The sequence below is a fragment of the Canis lupus genome, chromosome 34 (assembly GCF_003254725.2).
Source record: "Canis lupus dingo isolate Sandy chromosome 34, ASM325472v2, whole genome shotgun sequence".
Lineage (NCBI taxonomy): Eukaryota > Metazoa > Chordata > Mammalia > Carnivora > Canidae > Canis > Canis lupus.
In genome coordinates this window covers 16,677,398-16,695,377 of record NC_064276.1, presented here as the reverse complement: position 1 = coordinate 16,695,377, position 17,980 = coordinate 16,677,398, and the positions used below count along the sequence as shown (strand labels likewise).

The window sequence follows — 17,980 nt, the reverse complement described above, 5'->3', positions numbered from 1 at the left end:
TGTGAAAGGTTTCATGAATCAGGTATAGATTTAAACCAAATCACAGACATGGTTTTTTCAACACTGAGAGCCTAAAAATGAAATTACTTCTTTACCAGTTAACCTCTACTTCTGGGATAAAACAGAATAGCAAACACTTTACTGAGGTTCCATCCAGTGAAATATGTCAAGAAAATGAAGGAAATTTTTTAAACAGTGAAAGAAAGCCTTAAATGCATTGAAAGCTGAATCTGGAATAACATGTATTCCCAAGAACGGCCAAGAAAAAATTTTTAAAATAATAATAATCAGGGGAACATACCTTACCAAATAGAATATGCTATAAAGCAAAAACAATTTAAACAGTATAATATTGGTACATAAATAAATATTAATAGAGTGTAGCATTGGATCCATACTTATATGGGACTTAGTATTAAATATAAGAAAAAGATGGATCAGCTGATAAACGGATATTGGGACAACTATCATCCATATGAAGATAAAAAAGTCCCATTTCCAAGTATTTCATTTTCTGACCATCTATCAATTCCTATCTTTCCAGCTCCATTCCTAATCCAACTATTTTTTGACTCACTGGGAATTCTACTTCTTACCCACATCAATTTTCACTACCTCTCACTGCTCTTTATATAATTTCCTTCTCTCCTTAGCTTAGATTCTACAGCACATCACTACCACAATAACCTCATTATAAAAGTGAGGAAATCAATGAACTGAGAAATCAGTTCTGGGTGAACTGTCTACATCAATGTCAAAGTCCTTAGGAATGACATCAAGAGGAAATTAGGACAATAGGTGCTAAAAATGTTTTTGAAAGAGGGGAGTAACTGGGAAATTAGCAGATGTCTGCAACAAGGAGGATCATGATGCTCCAAAGGAGTGGACAGTTTTTAGGCAGAAACAGGGAAAAGATGGTCTAGATGCCACAAATACATGCAACGAATACACACACCCCATGCCTAGACCAATGGTACATGGTGTGAGAGGAAAAAGATAACTGCCACCTGAAAGCTGTTCTCAGAAAAGTGTTCTCGGAAAATAGTCATGTTTTATTTAAGACTCAGGAGTGGATGATGCCTAAGTGGCTCAGTAGGTTAAGCATCTGCCTTTGACCTAAGTCATGTTCCCAGGGTTCAGGGACCAAATCCCACATTGGGCTCCCTGCTCAGTGGGAAGTCTGCTTCTCCTTCTCCCCCTTGCTCATGCTCTCTCTCTAATAGATAAATAAAATCTTGGGATCCCTGGGTGGCGCAGCGGTTTGGCGCCTGCCTTTGGCCCAGGGCGCGATCCTGGAGATCCAGGATCGAATCCCACATCAGGCTCCCAGTGCATGGAGCCTGCTTCTCCCTCTGCCTGTGTCTCTGCCTCTCTCTCTCTCTGTAACTATCATAAATAAATAAAAATTAAAAAAAAAATAGATAAATAAAATCTTAAAAGAGTTAGTAGAGGGAATGTTCTGAAGAGGGGTGAGGATATAGGAAATTTCACTGATAGTAAACCAAAACTACTTGTACAATTCATTCATACAATGAATGTATATGTGATATTTAACATCATTTAAAGATATAAAGAATACACATAAGGTGAGCCTGGATGGCTTAAGTCATTATCTCATGAGTCGTGAGATCAAGCCCTGCATTGAGCTCCATGCTCAGCAGAGAGTCCGCTTGAGATCCTCTCCCTCTGCCCTTCCCTCACCCCGAACTCACACACACACATGTGATATCCCCCTCCCTCCCTCCCTCTCTCTCTCCATCTCTCTCTCAAATAAATTAAAAAAAAAAAAAATGGGGTGCCTGGGCGGCTAAGTTGGTTAAGCATCTGACTCCTGATTTTGCCTCAGGTTACAGTCTCAGGGTCTTGGGACAGAGCCCTGCATTGGGCTCCCTGCTCAGCAGGGAGTCTGCTTAGGGATTCTTTCTCTCCTCTCCCTCTAGCCCCCTCCACGCCCACACACACATTCCCACTCTCTCTCTAAGATAAAAATAAATAAATCTTTAAAATAAATCAATTTTTTTAAAAAAAAGAATACACCTAAATGAAACAAATTTCAGAATAGCATATACATAATCATTCCATCTTTGTGGAACAACAAACAACTACTATACTAGGCTAATATATGTAGGAAGAATATCACTGGGGTTAATTCTGAGAGTATGAGATCATAGGGAACTTTCAACATTAAATATTTTTGTAATGTCAGAATCCAATGTTTAATTCTATTACATTCTGATATTCATAAAAAACAAGAATACTTTTATGTTTATCTCTATATAAAAAAGTTTAGCTATTTCCAGGGGGAGCAAAATCCAATAATTCTAACAGGAGGAAATAATGCTTTTTCAGGGAGACAATAATCTGCAAGACGGAACAATAGTTAAATGTCTATTGTGCCTAAAAGTCAAAGTTAAATGAATAATAATATAATAATTAAAGGGAACATTCTCAAGTTAAATCACTCTTCTAGTTCAATAAATCTTTATTTCTTAAATTAAATAACTTGACTGTGCTTACCTAACTTCCACAAGGTCATTTGGTTTATAGCTGGGATGAAGAAAGAACCAAACTTTCTTGACAAAATGATTAATGCTGGGTTCTCTACGAGACCCTCGGACATATACCATCCACTTATGGGTTGACTGGTCATTTTCTTCTCTCTTATCAGGAGGTATGTACCTAAAGGAGAAAAAAGGAAGAAACTTGAATTCTTTTTTTTCCTTTAGAAACCTAACAAAACAACTCCTACTTAAAACAAGATTAAAAATAAATTATAAGAAAAATGGGCAGCCTGGGTGGCTCAGTGATTTAGCGCTGCCTTCAGCCCAGGGCCTGATCCTGGAGACCTGGGATCGAGTCCCACATCAGGCTCCCTGCATGGAGCCTGCTTCTCCCTCTGCCTATGTCTCTACCTCTCTCTCCTCCACCCCTCTCTCTCTGTCTCTCACAAATAAATAAAATCTTTAAGAAAAAAAATCAATTACAAGAAAACAAATGGGAATTCACAAATATAGGAGATTAAACAACATGCTACTATACAACCAATGAGTCAAAGACAAAATCAAAAACTATCTTAAGACAAGTGAAAATGGGGATCCCTGAGTGGTTTAGTGGTTTAGCGCCTGCCTTCGGTCCAGGGCGTGATCCTGGAGTCCCAGAATCGAGTCCCACATCGGGCTCCCTGCATGGAGTCTGTTTCTCCCTCTGCCTGTTTCTCTGCCTCCCTCTGTGTCTCTCGTGAATAAATAAATAAAATCTTAAAAAAAAAAAAAAAACAAGTGAAAATGGAAATACGACATACTAAAACTTAAGGGATACAGCCCGAGGTTTTAAGAAGGAAATTTATAGCAATAAATGTCTACCCTAAGAAGGCTCTCAATCTAACTTTACACCACAAGGAACTAGAAAAAGAACAAACTAAGCCCAAAATTAGTAGAAAGAAGGAAATAACAACGATGAGAGTGAAAACAAATGGAGACAAAAAGACAAGAAAAAAGATTAAAGAAACTAAAGAGCTGTTTTGCTGAAAAGGTAAACAAAATAGACAAACTTTTGGCTAGACTTACCAAGGAAAAAGAGAAAGGACTCAAATAAATAAAATTATAAACAGGTAAGAGGACACATTACAACTAATATCCCGCAAATACAAAGGATCATAAATTATGACAGTCACCCAGCTGACTCAGTAGATAGAGCATGTGACTCTTGATCTCAGGGTTGTGGGTTTGAGCCCCACAGTGGGTGCAGAGATTACCTAAAAATAGAATCTTAAAAATAAATAAATAAATTGTTACGAAAAAGAAAAGGAAAAACCACTATCAACAATTATATGCCAACACACTGGACAACCTAGAAGAAATGGATAAATTCCTAGAAACATACATGCTACAGAGACTGAATCATGAAGAAATAGAAAATCTGAACAGAACAATTACTAGTAAGGAGATTTAATCAGTAATCAAGTTATCCCAACAAAGAAAATTCTAGGATCAGATGGCATAAAGGGTGATCTCTGCCAAATATTTGAAGAATTGATACAATTCTTTCTAAAACTCTTCCCCAAAAATAGGAGGGAACACTTATAAATTAATTTCACAAAGCCAGCATTACCCTGATTTCAAAGCAGACAACACTACAAGAAAATCACAGGCCAATATCCCTGATAAACATAGATGTAAAAATCCTCAACAAAGTATTAGCAAACAGAATTCAATAGTACATAAAAAAGATTACACATGATGATCAAGTGGTAGTTATTCCAGGTACGTGAGGATGGTTCAACATCTGCAAATCAATCTATACATTAATAAAATGAAAGATGAAAACCATATGATTGCCTCAACAGATGCAGAAAAAACACCTGACAAAATTCAACATCTATTCTTTTTTTTATATTTTATTTATTTATTCATGAGAGACACAGAGAGAGAGAGAGAGGCAGAGACACAGGCAGAGGGAGAAGCAGGCTCCATGCACCGGGAGCCTGACGTGGGATTCGATCCCGGGTCTCCAGGATCGCGCCCTGGGCCAAAGGCAGGCGCCAAACCGCTGCGCCACCCAGGGATCCCTATCCAGGCACCCTTATGTAGATTTTTAACTGTGAGGGAGGTTGGTGTCCCAAATCCTCGCATTGCTCAAGATTGCTCAAAGGCGAGGAGCAAGATGGCGGAAGAGTAGGGTCCCCAAATCACCTGTCTCCACCAAATTACCTAGAAAACCTTCAAATTATCCTGAAAATCTATGAATTCGGCCTGAGAATTAAAGAGAGAACACCTGGAATGCAACAGTGAGAAGAGTTCGCGCTTCTATCAAGGTAGGAAGACGGGGAAAAAGAAGTAAAGAAACAAAGGCCTCCAAGGGGGAGGGGCCCCGCGAGGAGCCGGGCTGAGGCCGGGGCGAGTGTCCCCAGGACAGGAGAGCCCCGTCCCGGAGGAGCAGGAGCTGCACCGACCTTCCCAGCGGAAAGGGGCTCGCAGGGAGGTGGAGCAGGACCCAGGAGGGCGGGGATGCGCTCGGGCTCCCCGGGACAGTAACAGACACCTGCGCCCCGGGAGAGTGCGCCGAGCTCCCTAAGGGCTGCAGCGCGCACGGCGGGACCCGGAGCAGCTCGGAGGGGCTCGGGCGGCGGCTCCACGGAGGGGGCTGCGCGGCCCGGGAGCAGCTCGGGGTGGGGGGGGGGCTCGGGCAGAGGAAGAGGTTCCGTGCGGAGGGGGCTGCGCGGCCCCGGGAGCAGCTCGGAGGGGCTCGGGGGCGGCTCCCCGGAGGGGGTTGCGCGGCCCGGGAGCGCGAATCCAACAGCGCAGGCCCCGGAGCACAGGGCGCCGGGACACAGCCCAGGATCCGGCCTCCCCCGGGGCAGGCAGAGGCCGGGAGGGCCCAGGACAGCAAGGACGCTCCTGCCCCGAGCTGAGCAGATCAGCGGCCCCGCCCCGGAGCCTCCAGGCCCTGCAGACGGAGTTCCTGCCAGAGCTGAATCCAGGTTTCCAGAGCTGGCCCCGCCACTGGGGCTGTTCCTCCTGCGGCCTCACGGGGTAAACAACCCCCACTGAGCCCTGCACCAGGCAGGGGCACAGCAGCTCCCCCAACTGCTAACACCTGAAAATCAGCACAACAGGCCCCTCCCCCAGAAGAACAGCTAGACGGACAACTTCCAGGAGAAGCCAAGGGACTTAAAGTACACAGAATCAGAAGATACTCCCCTGTGGTTCTTTTTTTTTTTTTTTCTTTGCTTTTGCTTTTTGATTTGTTTCCTTCCCCACCCCCTTTTTTTCTTTTTCTTCTTTTTTTTTTCTTCCCTTTTTTTTCCTCTTTCTCTTTTCTTTCCTTCTTTCTCTCCTCTCTTTTTCTCTTTTTCCCAATACAACTTGCTTTTGGCCACTCTGCACTGAGCAAAATGACTAGAAGGAAAACCTCACCTCAAAAGAAAGAATCAGAAACAGTCCTCTCTCCCACAGAGTTACAAAATCTGGATTACAATTCAATGTCAGAAAGCAAATTCAGAAGCACTATTATACAGCTACTGGTGGCTCTAGAAAAAAGCATAAAGGACTCAAGAGACTTCATGACTGCAGAATTTGGAGCTAATCAGGCAGAAATTAAAAATCAATTGAATGAGATGCAATCCAAACTAGAAGTCCTAATGACGAGGGTTAACGAGGTGGAAGAACGAGTGAGTGACATAGAAGACAAGTTGATAGCAAAGAGGGAAACTGAGGAAAAAAGAGACAATTAAAAGACCATGAAGATAGATTAAGGGAAATAAACGACAGCCTGAGAAAGAAAAACCTACGTTTAATTGGGGTTCCCGAGGGCGCCGAAAGGGACAGAGGGCCAGAATATGTATTTGAACAAATTCTAGCTGAAAACTTTCCTAATCTGGGAAGGGAAACAGGCATTCAGATCCAGGAAATAGAGAGATCCCCCCCTAAAATCAATAAAAACCGTTCAACACCTCGACATTTAATAGTGAAGCTTGCAAATTCCAAAGATAAAGAGAAGATCCTTAAAGCAGCAAGAGACAAGAAATCCCTGACTTTTATGGGGAGGAGTATTAGGGTAACAGCAGACCTCTCCACAGAGACCTGGCAGGCCAGAAAGGGCTGGCAGGATATATTCAGGGTCCTAAATGAGAAGAACATGCAACCAAGAATACTTTATCCAGCAAGGCTCTCATTCAAAATGGAAGGAGAGATAAAGAGCTTCCAAGACAGGCAGCAACTAAAAGAATATGTGACCTCCAAACCAGCTCTGCAAGAAATTTTAAGGGGCACTCTTAAAATTCCCCTTTAAGAAGAAATTCAGTGGAACAGTCCACAAAAACAAGGACTGAATAGATATCATGATGACACTAAACTCGTATCTGTCAATAGTAACTCTGAACGTGAACGGGCTTAATGACCCCATCAAAAGGCGCAGGGTTTCAGACTGGATAAAAAAGCAGGACCCATCTATTTGCTGTCTACAAGAGACTCATTTTAGACAGAAGGACACCTACAGCCTGAAAATAAAAGGTTGGAGAACCATTTACCATTCGAATGGTCCTCAAAAGAAAGCAGGGGTAGCCATCCTTATATCAGATAAACTAAAATTTACCCCAAAGACTGTAGTGAGAGATGAAGAGGGACACTATATCATACTTAAAGGATCTATTCAACAAGAGGACTTAACAATCCTCAATATATATGCCCCGAATGTGGGAGCTGCCAAATATATCAATTATTAACCAAAGTGAAGAAATACTTAGATAATAATACACTTATACTTGGTGACTTCAATCTAGCTCTTTCTATACTCGATAGGTCTTCTAAGCACAACATCTCCAAAGAAACGAGAGCTTTAAATGATACACTGGACCAGATGGATTTCACAGATATCTACAGAACTTTACATCCAAACTCAACTGAATACACATTCTTCTCAAGCGCACATGGAACTTTCTCCAGAATAGACCACATATTGGGTCACAAATCGGGTCTGAACCGATACCAAAAGATTGGGATTGTCCCCTGCATATTCTCAGACCATAATGCCTTGAAATTAGAACTAAATCACAACAAGAAGTTTGGAAGGACCTCAAACACGTGGAGGTTAAGGACCATCCTGCTAAAAGATAAAAGGGTCAACCAGGAAATTAAGGAAGAATTAAAAAGATTCATGGAAACTAATGAGAATGAAGATACAACCGTTCAAAATCTTTGGGATGCAGCAAAAGCAGTCCTAAGGGGGAAATACATCGCAATACAAGCATCCATTCAAAAACTGGAAAGAACTCAAATACAAAAGCTAACCTTACACATAAAGGAGCTAGAGAAAAAACAGCAAATAGATCCTACACCCAAGAGAAGAAGGGAGTTAATAAAGATTCGAGCAGAACTCAACGAAATCGAGACCAGAAGAACTGTGGAACAGATCAACAGAACCAGGAGTTGGTTCTTTGAAAGAATTAATAAGATAGATAAACCATTAGCCAGCCTTATTAAAAAGAAGAGAGAGAAGACTCAAATTAATAAAATCATGAATGAGAAAGGAGAGATCACTACCAACACCAAGGAAATACAAACGATTTTAAAAACATATTATGAACAGCTATACGCCAATAAACTAGGCAATCTAGAAGAAATGGACGCATTCCTGGAAAGCCACAAACTACCAAAACTGGAACAGGAAGAAATAGAAAGCCTGAACAGGCCAATAACCAGGGAGGAAATTGAAGCAGTCATCAAAAACCTCCCAAGACACAAGAGTCCAGGGCCAGACGGCTTCCCAGGGGAATTTTATCAAACGTTTAAAGAAGAAACCATACCTATTCTCCTAAAGCTGTTTGGAAAGATAGAAAGAGATGGAGTACTTCCAAATTCGTTCTATGAGGCCAGCATCACCTTAATTCCAAAACCAGACAAAGACCCCACCAAAAAGGAGAATTACAGACCAATATCCCTGATGAACATGGATGCAAAAATTCTCAACAAGATACTGGCCAATAGGATCCAACAGTACATTAAGAAAATTATTCACCATGACCAAGTAGGATTTATCCCTGGGACACAAGGCTGGTTCAACACCCATAAAACAATCAATGTGATTCATCATATCAGCAAGAGAAAAACCAAGAAGCATATGATCCTCTCATTGGATGCAGAGAAAGCATTTGACAAAATACAGCATCCATTCCTGATCAAAACTCCTCAGAGTGTAGGGATAGAGGGAACATTCCTCGACATCTTAAAAGCCATCTATGAAAAGCCCACAGCAAATATCATTCTCAATGGGGAAGCACTGGGAGCCTTTCCCCTAAGATCAGGAACAAGACAGGGATGTCCACTCTCACCACTGCTGTTCAACATAGTACTGGAAGTCCTAGCCTCAGCAATCAGACAACAAAAAGACATTAAAGGCATTCAAATTGACAAAGAAGAAGTCAAACTCTCCCTCTTCGCCGATGACATGATACTCTACATAGAAAACCCAAAAGTCTCCACCCCAAGATTGCTAGAACTCATACAGCAATTCGGTAGCGTGGCAGGATACAAAATCAATGCCCAGAAGTCAGTGGCATTTCTATACACTAACAATGAGACTGAAGAAAGAGAAATTAAGGAGTCAATCCCATTTACAATTGCACCCAAAAGCATAAGATACCTAGGAATAAACCTAACCAAAGATGTAAAGGATCTATACCCTCAAAACTATAGAACACTTCTGAAAGAAATTGAGGAAGACACAAAGAGATGGAAAAATATTCCATGCTCATGGATTGGCAGAATTAATATTGTGAAAATGTCAATGTTACCCAGGGCAATATACACGTTTAATGCAATCCCTATCAAAATACCATGGACTTTCTTCAGAGAGTTAGAACAAATTATTTTAAGATTTGTGTGGAATCAGAAAAGACCCCGAATAGCCAGGGGAATTTTAAAAAAGAAAACCATATCTGGGGGCATCACAATGCCAGATTTCAGGTTGTACTACAAAGCTGTGGTCATCAAGACAGTGTGGTACTGGCACAAAAACAGAAACATAGATCAGTGGAACAGAATAGAGAATCCAGAAGTGGACCCTGAACTTTACGGGCAACTAATATTCGATAAAGGAGGAAAGACTATCCATTGGAAGAAAGACAGTCTCTTCAATAAATGGTGCTGGGAAAATTGGACATCCACATGCAGAAGAATGAAACTAGACCACTCTCTTGCACCATACACAAAGATAAACTCAAAATGGATGAAAGATCTAAATGTGAGACAAGATTCCATCAAAATCCTAGAGGAGAACACAGGCAACACCCTTTTTGAACTCGGCCACAGTAACTTCTTGCAAGATACATCCACGAAGGCAAAAGAAACAAAAGCAAAAATGAACTATTGGGACTTCATCAAGATAAGAAGCTTTTGCACAGCAAAGGATACAGTCAACAAAACTCAAAGACAACCTACAGAATGCGAGAAGATATTTGCAAATGACATATCAGATAAAGGGCTAGTTTCCAAGATCTATAAAGAACTTCTTAAACTCAACACCAAAGAAACAAACAATCCAATCATGAAATGGGCAAAAGACATGAACAGAAATCTCACAGAGGAAGACATAGACATGGCCAACATGCATATGAGAAAATGCTCTGCATCACTTGCCATCAGGGAAATACAAATCAAAACCACAATGAGATACCACCTCACACCAGTGAGAATGGGGAAAATTAACAAGGCAGGAAACAACAAATGTTGGAGAGGATGCGGAGAAAAGGGAACCCTCATACACTGTTGGTGGGAATGTGAACTGGTGCAGCCACTCTGGAAAACTGTGTGGAGGTTCCTCAAAGAGTTAAAAATATACCTGCCCTATGACCCAGCAATTGCACTGTTGGGGATTTACCCCAAAGATACAAATGCAATGAAACGCCGGGACACCTGCACCCCGATGTTTCTAGCAGCAATGGCCACGATAGCCAAACTGTGGAAGGAGCCTCGGTGTCCAACGAAAGATGAATGGATAAAGAAGATGTGGTTTATGTATACAATGGAATATTACTCAGCTATTAGAAATGACAAATACCCACCATTTGCTTCAACGTGGATGGAACTGGAGGGTATTATGCTGAGTGAAGTAAGTCAGTCGGAGAAGGACAAACATTATATGTTCTCATTCATTTGGGGAATATAAATAATAGTGAAAGGGAATATAAGGGAAGGGAGAAGAAATGTGTGGGAAATATCAGAAAGGGAGACAGAACGTAAAGACTGCTAACTCTGGGAAACGAACTAGGGGTGGTAGAAGGGGAGGAGGGCGGGGGGTGGGAGTGAATGGGTGACGGGCACTGGGGGTTATTCTGTATGTTAGTAAATTGAACACCAATAAAAAATAAATTAAAAAATAAATAAATAAAAATCTTGAACCAAAAAAAAAAAAAAGATTGCTCAAAGGCCAACTGAGTAAGTATGTATATATGTATGTATATAATGGAATATTATTCTTCAGCCATGAGAAAGAAAGAAATTCTGACATTTGTGAGAGAACACAAATGAAAATGGAAGGCATTATGCTAAGTGGCATAAGCCAGACAGAGAAAGACAAATACTACAGGGTATCACTTAAATATGGCAAAAAAAAAAGGCAAACTCATAGAAACAGAGCAGAAAAACAGTTACCAACCAGAGGCTGAGGGTAGGAGAAATAGAGAGGCTGGTAAAAGTGTACAAACTTTTAGCTTTGAGATAAATAAGGTCTGAGGATTTAATGTATAACAAGGTAACCACAGTAAATAACACTGTAAAATTTGCTGTGGGAATAGAACTTAAATGTTCACACCAAAAGAAAAAAGATAAAAAAAGATAAAAAAAAATAAAAAATAAAAATAAAATTTTAAAAAATATAAAAAAGATAAATATGTGAGGTGATGGGTGACAGGGCTCCTGACTGGCTCAGTTGGTGGAGCTTAAGACTCTTGATCTCAGGGTTGGGAGTTCAAGCCCCACACTGGGCATAGGGATTACTTAAAAATAAAATCTTAAAAAAAAAAGAGAGAGAGAGAACTTGATGGCAGGAATTCCTTCAAAATGTATATACACATCAAATCATTATATACACTTTAAATCTTTTAATTTTGTTAATTATGTCAACAAGACTGAAAATTTTTTTACTGAAGTATAGCTTACACAATGTTACATTACTTTCAAGTGTACAACAGTGATTCAATACTACATTATGCTTTGCTCACCATATCTTTCCTCATACACTATTACAATACAACTGACTTCATCTCCATGACTTAATCATTATAACTGGAAGCTCATATTCCCACTCCCCTAAAAAATATTTTTAAAAATTTTAATCCCATCAAGATTTTAACAGTTTTATCACTGAACCAAGCAACTTGAGTCTTTGCATTTAATCCTTTTCTTTTAAACATTTTTCTTTTTTTTCTTTCCTGGTCTAAGAACCATTCTCATGAAGTTTGTTTTATTTTATGATTACTACCATGCAATAAAAAAAAAAAAAAATCAACCTTGCTTTTCCAAGCAGATACATGAGATAGAAATAAATTGGCATATTTTACTACTGGTTTAGGGACTCTCTAGCCTTTGGGTTGATTCAGGTTTCAGAGTGCTAGAACTCTGAACTCTTCTAATTCCTACTCATTGCTACCAGGAAGGTTGTAACTGGTCTCTTAACCCGTAAACACCAAAACAAATCATTCCCTTTAAGTCCTGACCATGGTAAAACCAGTATCTCTAGCTCTCCCTTTATTTCATGAGGCCTCCTTAAAACACTCTGTTGGAAAATATGGTCATGGCCTTCTTTTTTTTTTTTTTTTTTTAATTTTTATTTATTTGTGATAGTCAGAGAGAGAGAGAGAGAACGAGGCAGAGACACAGGCAGAGGGAGAAGCAGGCTCCATGCACCGGGAGCCCGACGTGGGATTTGATCCCGGGTCTCCAGGATCGCACCCTGGGCCAAAGGCAGGCGCCAAACCACTGCGCCACCCAGGGATCCCATGGTCATGGCCTTCTATATGTTTATTTATGCCTATGGTTATCCTTAAAAATGGGCCAAGTTATATTGATTTTTACTGTGAATCCAAACTTTCATGTCTTGGTCATAAAGTATTATCATTTCTGTATTTACAAAATTCGGTTTCCTAATGATTTTGTTCAGTATTTCTGTACCTATATTTACAACCATGTATGTCCTATAATTTTCCTTTTCTTATGAATTGTCTGGCTTTATTTAAAAAGTTAGGCTACTCTCATAACATAAACTGACAAGTGTTGCCTCTTTCCCCCAGAAGATTTTGGAGGGTTTTGGTTTGTTTGTATGTATGTATGTATGTATGTATGTATGTATTTATTTATTTATTTATTTATTTTAAGTAATCTCTATATCCAATGTAGAACTTGAACTCATGACCCCAGATGAAGAATCCCATGCTCTACCAACTGAGCCAGCCAGGTGTCCCAGTAGTTTGAATTTCTAGACATAAATAAGTTTTCTAGGGATGCGTGGGTGGCTCAGTGGTTGAGCATCTGCCTTCGGCTCAGGTCGTGATCAAGGGGTCCTAGAATCAAGCCCTGCATCAGGTTCCCTGTGGGAAGCCTGCTTCTCTCTCTGCCTATGTCTCTGCCTCTCTGGGTTTCTTGTGAATAAATAAATAAAATCTTAAAAAAAAAAAAAAAAAAAAAAACCTTTTCTAGGAGTGCCTGGGTGGCTCAGTCAGTTAAGCTCTGGCTTTGGCTTAGGTCATGATCTCACAGTCCTGGGAGTGAGCCCCCTATCAGGTTCCTCTGCTCATTGGGGAGTCTGGTTCTCCCTCTCCCTCTGTATCACCCCTCATTTGTGTGCTCTGTCAAATAAATAAATACGATCTTAAAAAAAAAAAAAAAACAGTTTTCTAGTTTTCCTACTATCATTGATTAATTGCAATAAATAGTCAAAATAGTAGTCTGGGTTGGGGGACCGGGTGGCACAGTCGGTTGGGCATCCCACTCTTGGTTTCAGGTCATGGTCTCAGGGCCATCTGGCTCTGTGCTCAGTGCAGAGTCTGCTTGAGATTCTCTCTTCCTCTGCTCCTCCCCCATGTGCTCATGCGTGCGCTCTCTCAAATAAATAAATCTTCAAAAAAAAAAATCTACAAAAACAAAAAGTAGTCTGGGGGCACTTAGCTAACTCAGTCAGTGCGACTCTTGATCTTGGGGTTGTGGGTTCAAGCCCCAAGCCAGGTGTAGAGATTGCTTAAAAATCTTAAAACAACAACAACACCACCACCACCACCACCACCACCACCACAGTGGTCTGCATGATACAAGTCCTTTGATATTTGTTGAAGCTTCCTTTATGGCATATTGTGTAGTCCATTTTCATAAATATTCCTTATGTGCTTAAAAATGTTTAACTAGGGGCACAGAGGTAGAGTCAGGTAAGCATCTTACTCTTGATTTCAGCTCAGGTCATGGTCTCTGGGACATGGGATCGAGTCCTGCGTTGGGCTCTGTGCTCAGCCAAGGGACACCCGGGTGGCTCAGTAGTTGAGCATCTGTGCTCAGCCCAGAGTCTGCTTGTCCCTCTTCCTCAGCTCCTTCCCCTACTCGCTCTTGCTCTCTTTCAAATAAATAAAATCTTTAAAAAAAAATGTTCCAACTATTACATATAATAGTCTACATGTATATATTAGATCAAGCTTTGTTAAATGATGTTTGAGTCTTTTACATTTATACAGGTATTTTGCTGAGTATATCAATTACTGAGAGAGGTGCATAAAATCTCTCAGTACACTAGTATATTTAGAATTTCTCCTATGGTTCTGTCAACTTTGGTTTAGATACTTTAAAACTTTTATCTAAAAAAAAAAAAAACTTTTATCTAGTACACAGTTGTTTAGAATTTTTGTCTCTCCCTGATGAAAAGAACTTTTTAACATTATATAATAACTCTTTCCCTTTATGAATATTTTTGGTCTAAAATTTCATTTTGCCTGATATCAATGTGCTACACTGGTTTTCCATTGGTTAGTATCTGCCAACTATATCTTACCTATTTGCTTGCTTTCAATCTTTATGTATTTAGATATGTCACTGATAAAATAAAATTTAGTTCTGTATTGTTTATCTCAAGATAATTTCTATCTTTTAACTAGATAACTAAATTCCTAGGCAATTTTTATGATTGTTGATATATTTAGATTTGTTGTTACTAAATCATTTTATACTATTTGTCTTGTTTTTTCTCTTTATCATATCCTTCCCTCCTGTCCCTGCTTAAGAATCAAAAGATTTTTTTCCTTTTCATTCAATTTCACTTTCCTCTTACTACTTTTAAAGTTTAAATCTCTATGTCTAATTTTTTAGTTATCTTAGCTACTCTAACATTCTTAACAAGTCTAAAGTAAATCAATAATTTTCCCTCTTCCAGAACAAAAAAGGACTTTATAACTCTCATGCCAATCATTCCTTCTCTACCTAAAATCAATGATTGGCCATTATTTTAGGTCTAGCTAGTCTTCAAAAAACCAAAACACCTACAATTTAAACGTAATTGTTTGAAAATGTCAATGACTGTTTCTCCTCAGTCTTCTAGTGAGCTCATCTAGATTTGCAGTTTTCGATTTTCTGAGGTGACAGGTCTTATACTATTGTTACACTTCACATGGTCGAAGAGTCCCCTTATCTAAATGCATGCTAACTCTAAAATAATCCATAAAATAGAAATCTCATAGCCTTCATCATATTTTATGCTTCCATTTAAATACTATCACATAAACCATTAGAAACTTTGCTTATTATCCTAAGACTTTTTATGAGAGACAGAGAGAAAGAGGCAGAGACATAGGTAGAGGGAGAAGCAGGCTCCCTCTCGGTGTCCATCGAAAGATGAATGGATAAAAAAGATGTGGTTTATGTATACAATGAAATATTACTCAGCTATTAGAAATGACAAATACGGGTGATCCCTGGGTGGCGCAGTGGTTTGGCGCCTGCCTTTGGCCCAGGGCGAATCCTGGAGACCCGGGATCAAATCCCACGTCGGGCTCCCGGTGCATGGAGCCTGCTTCTCCCTCTGCCTGTGTCTCTGCCTCTCTCTCTGTGACTATCATAAATAAATAAAAATTAATACCAGTGAACTGTACACTTAAAAATACTTATAAAAAAAAAAAAAAGAAATGACAAATACCCACCATTTGCTTCGACATGGATGGAACTGGAGGGTATTATGCTGAGTGAAATAAGTCAATCAGAGAAGGACAAACATTATATGGTCTCATTCATTTGGGGAATATAAAAAAATAGTGAAAGGGAATAAAGGGGAAAGGAGAAAAAATGAGTGGGAAATATCAGAAAGAGAGACAGAACATGAGAGACTCCTAACTCTGGGAAACGAACAAGGGATGGTGGAAAGGGAGGTGGGTGAGGGGTGGGGGTGACTGAGTGACGGGCACTGAGGGGAGCACTGGGTGTTATGCTATATGTTGGCAAATTGAACTCCAATAAAAAAAAAAAAAATTTAGCCATAAAAAAAAAAAAAAAAAGAAGAAGAAGAAGCAGGCTCCCTGCAGGGAACCCAAGGTGGGACTCAATCCCGGGATCATGTCCCAAGCCCAAAGTGCGGCTCGGCTCAATCGTTTAGCCATCCAGGGGTCCCTATCCTAAGATTTTTAAAGGTATTTCTTGTTTGTTATTTGTGGTCCATTAATGGGGGTTGGTATATTTTCCCCCGACCTGATTTTTCCCCCCAAATAATTAGTCTGTCTGAACCTTTTATTTTCAATAATTCAATCTATTACAATTTTCATAAATACATCAACTTATTTAACAATCAAATATTTAGTGAATACCAACTATTAAGGTACAAAACAAATGAGACATATTTTCTACCCTAGAGAGATTGCAGTCTGATTTGGAGAAAATATAAAAATAAGAAATGACTATATGACAAAGATGACAAGAGCGCACAGAGAAAATACACCTAATGAGGGAGGAGAAAGGCAAATAAAGACTTTGTGAGAAAATAACATTCTTATGCTACTTGAAGAGTTATGTCTTTTTTTTTTTTTTTTTAAAGAGTTATGTCTTTATCCATTTCTAGATACTTGGCAAAATGATGGTGCTCCCACAAGACACCATGAAATCATATTGTTAAGGAGCTAGTCCTTCAGCTTGAAGAAGTTCTTTTTTTTTTTTTTCCCCCCTTTTCTCTAGAGAGAGAGAGAGAGAGAGAGAGAGACAGAGACATAGGCAGAGGGAGAAACAGGCTCCATGCACGGAGCCTGACGTGAGACTCGATCCCAGGTTTCCAGGATCACATCCTGGGCTGAAGGCAGCACTACAACACTGAGCCACCTGGGCTGCCCAGAGAAGTTCTATCTTGAAGACATGAACTGTAACTTTTTAAAAAAATTTAAAACATTTTGGGGAACCTAGGTGGCTCAGTCAGTTAAGCATCTGCCTTTAGCTCAGGTCATGATCCCAGGTTCCTGGGATCGAGCCCCACATTGGGCCCCCTGCTCAGTGGGGAGTCTGCTTCTCCCTCTGCCCCTCCCTCTGCTCATGCTCTCTCTCATAGTCACTCTATCTCAAATAAATAAAATCTTAAAAAAAAAAAAAATTTAGGGGATTCCTGGGTGGCTCAGCAGTTTAGCGCCTGCCTTCAGCCCAGGGCGTGATCCTGGAGTCCTGTCTGCCTCTCTCTGTCTCTGTCTCTCATGAATAAATAAATAAAATCTTTAAAAAACAAAAATTTAAAACATTTCAATTTGGACAACAAACATTTTTTAGCAGCTAGCTAAGGCCCTGAAGGATAGAACTAGGTCAGAAAAAGTCAAAAGTTCTAAATTTATCCACACTAACATGCCTGATAAAATATACCATTTGTATATGGAGTGCCTGGAAGGCTCAGTTGGTGGAGTGTTTGACTGTTGATCTTAGGGTTGGGAGTTCCAGCCTCATGTGGAGTATAGAGATTACTCCATTTGTATAAAAGCTCATGTCTTAGAAATTTTTTACCAAGCACAATTTTACTTTATGTCAAAGACAAGCAGATACACTGAGGCAGTTTCAAGTCTTTGGACCTTACTTTATTTTAAAACAACTAAGAGTTTGGGGGAAAAACCCTTAAGGCTTCTTCCTACAGTAATACTATGATAATAAAAGTATGCCAGAGCATTAACATAAATGGATAACCAAAAATGAGAGAATACTGGATACTCACTTGGACACATTGCCCACTACTATTGTTTTCTTTACAAAAAGTCGTGAAGTTTCATCTCCTGTGAGATCAGCATTCCGCTGCTCTGTTTTATGAGAGCCAGTAATACTAGCAGTGTCCTGAAAGAAATCACAATCAATTTTCACTTTTAATTTGGACAATTTCTAATAGACAGAAACCACAAAAATTTATACAAGGTATGTATGAAGCAACTCATTTTTTTTTTAAATACAAAGTTCTCTGGCTTTATGGTACCTCTAAGAACATAAAAGAGTAATTTTACCAT

The 17,980-nt window shown here is 39.7% G+C and overlaps 1 protein-coding gene across 5 annotated transcripts in view; it reads right to left on the bottom strand.

The window, feature by feature from the left end:
• Positions 1 to 17,980, bottom strand: part of YEATS2 (YEATS domain containing 2) — a 122,630-nt gene that overhangs the window by 67,330 nt on the left and 37,320 nt on the right. For all 5 annotated transcript variants that reach the window (XR_004811824.2, XM_049105664.1, XM_025451321.3 and 2 more), the window contains exons 6-7: positions 17,698 to 17,813; positions 2,518 to 2,679 (exon numbers count right to left, since the gene is read on the bottom strand). Coding sequence is in view for 4 of the 5 variants with exons in the window: in XM_049105664.1 (XP_048961621.1) it covers positions 2,518 to 2,679; positions 17,698 to 17,813 (278 nt within the window). In the remaining variant the exon portion in view is untranslated. The remainder of the gene's footprint in view (positions 1 to 2,517; positions 2,680 to 17,697; positions 17,814 to 17,980) is intronic.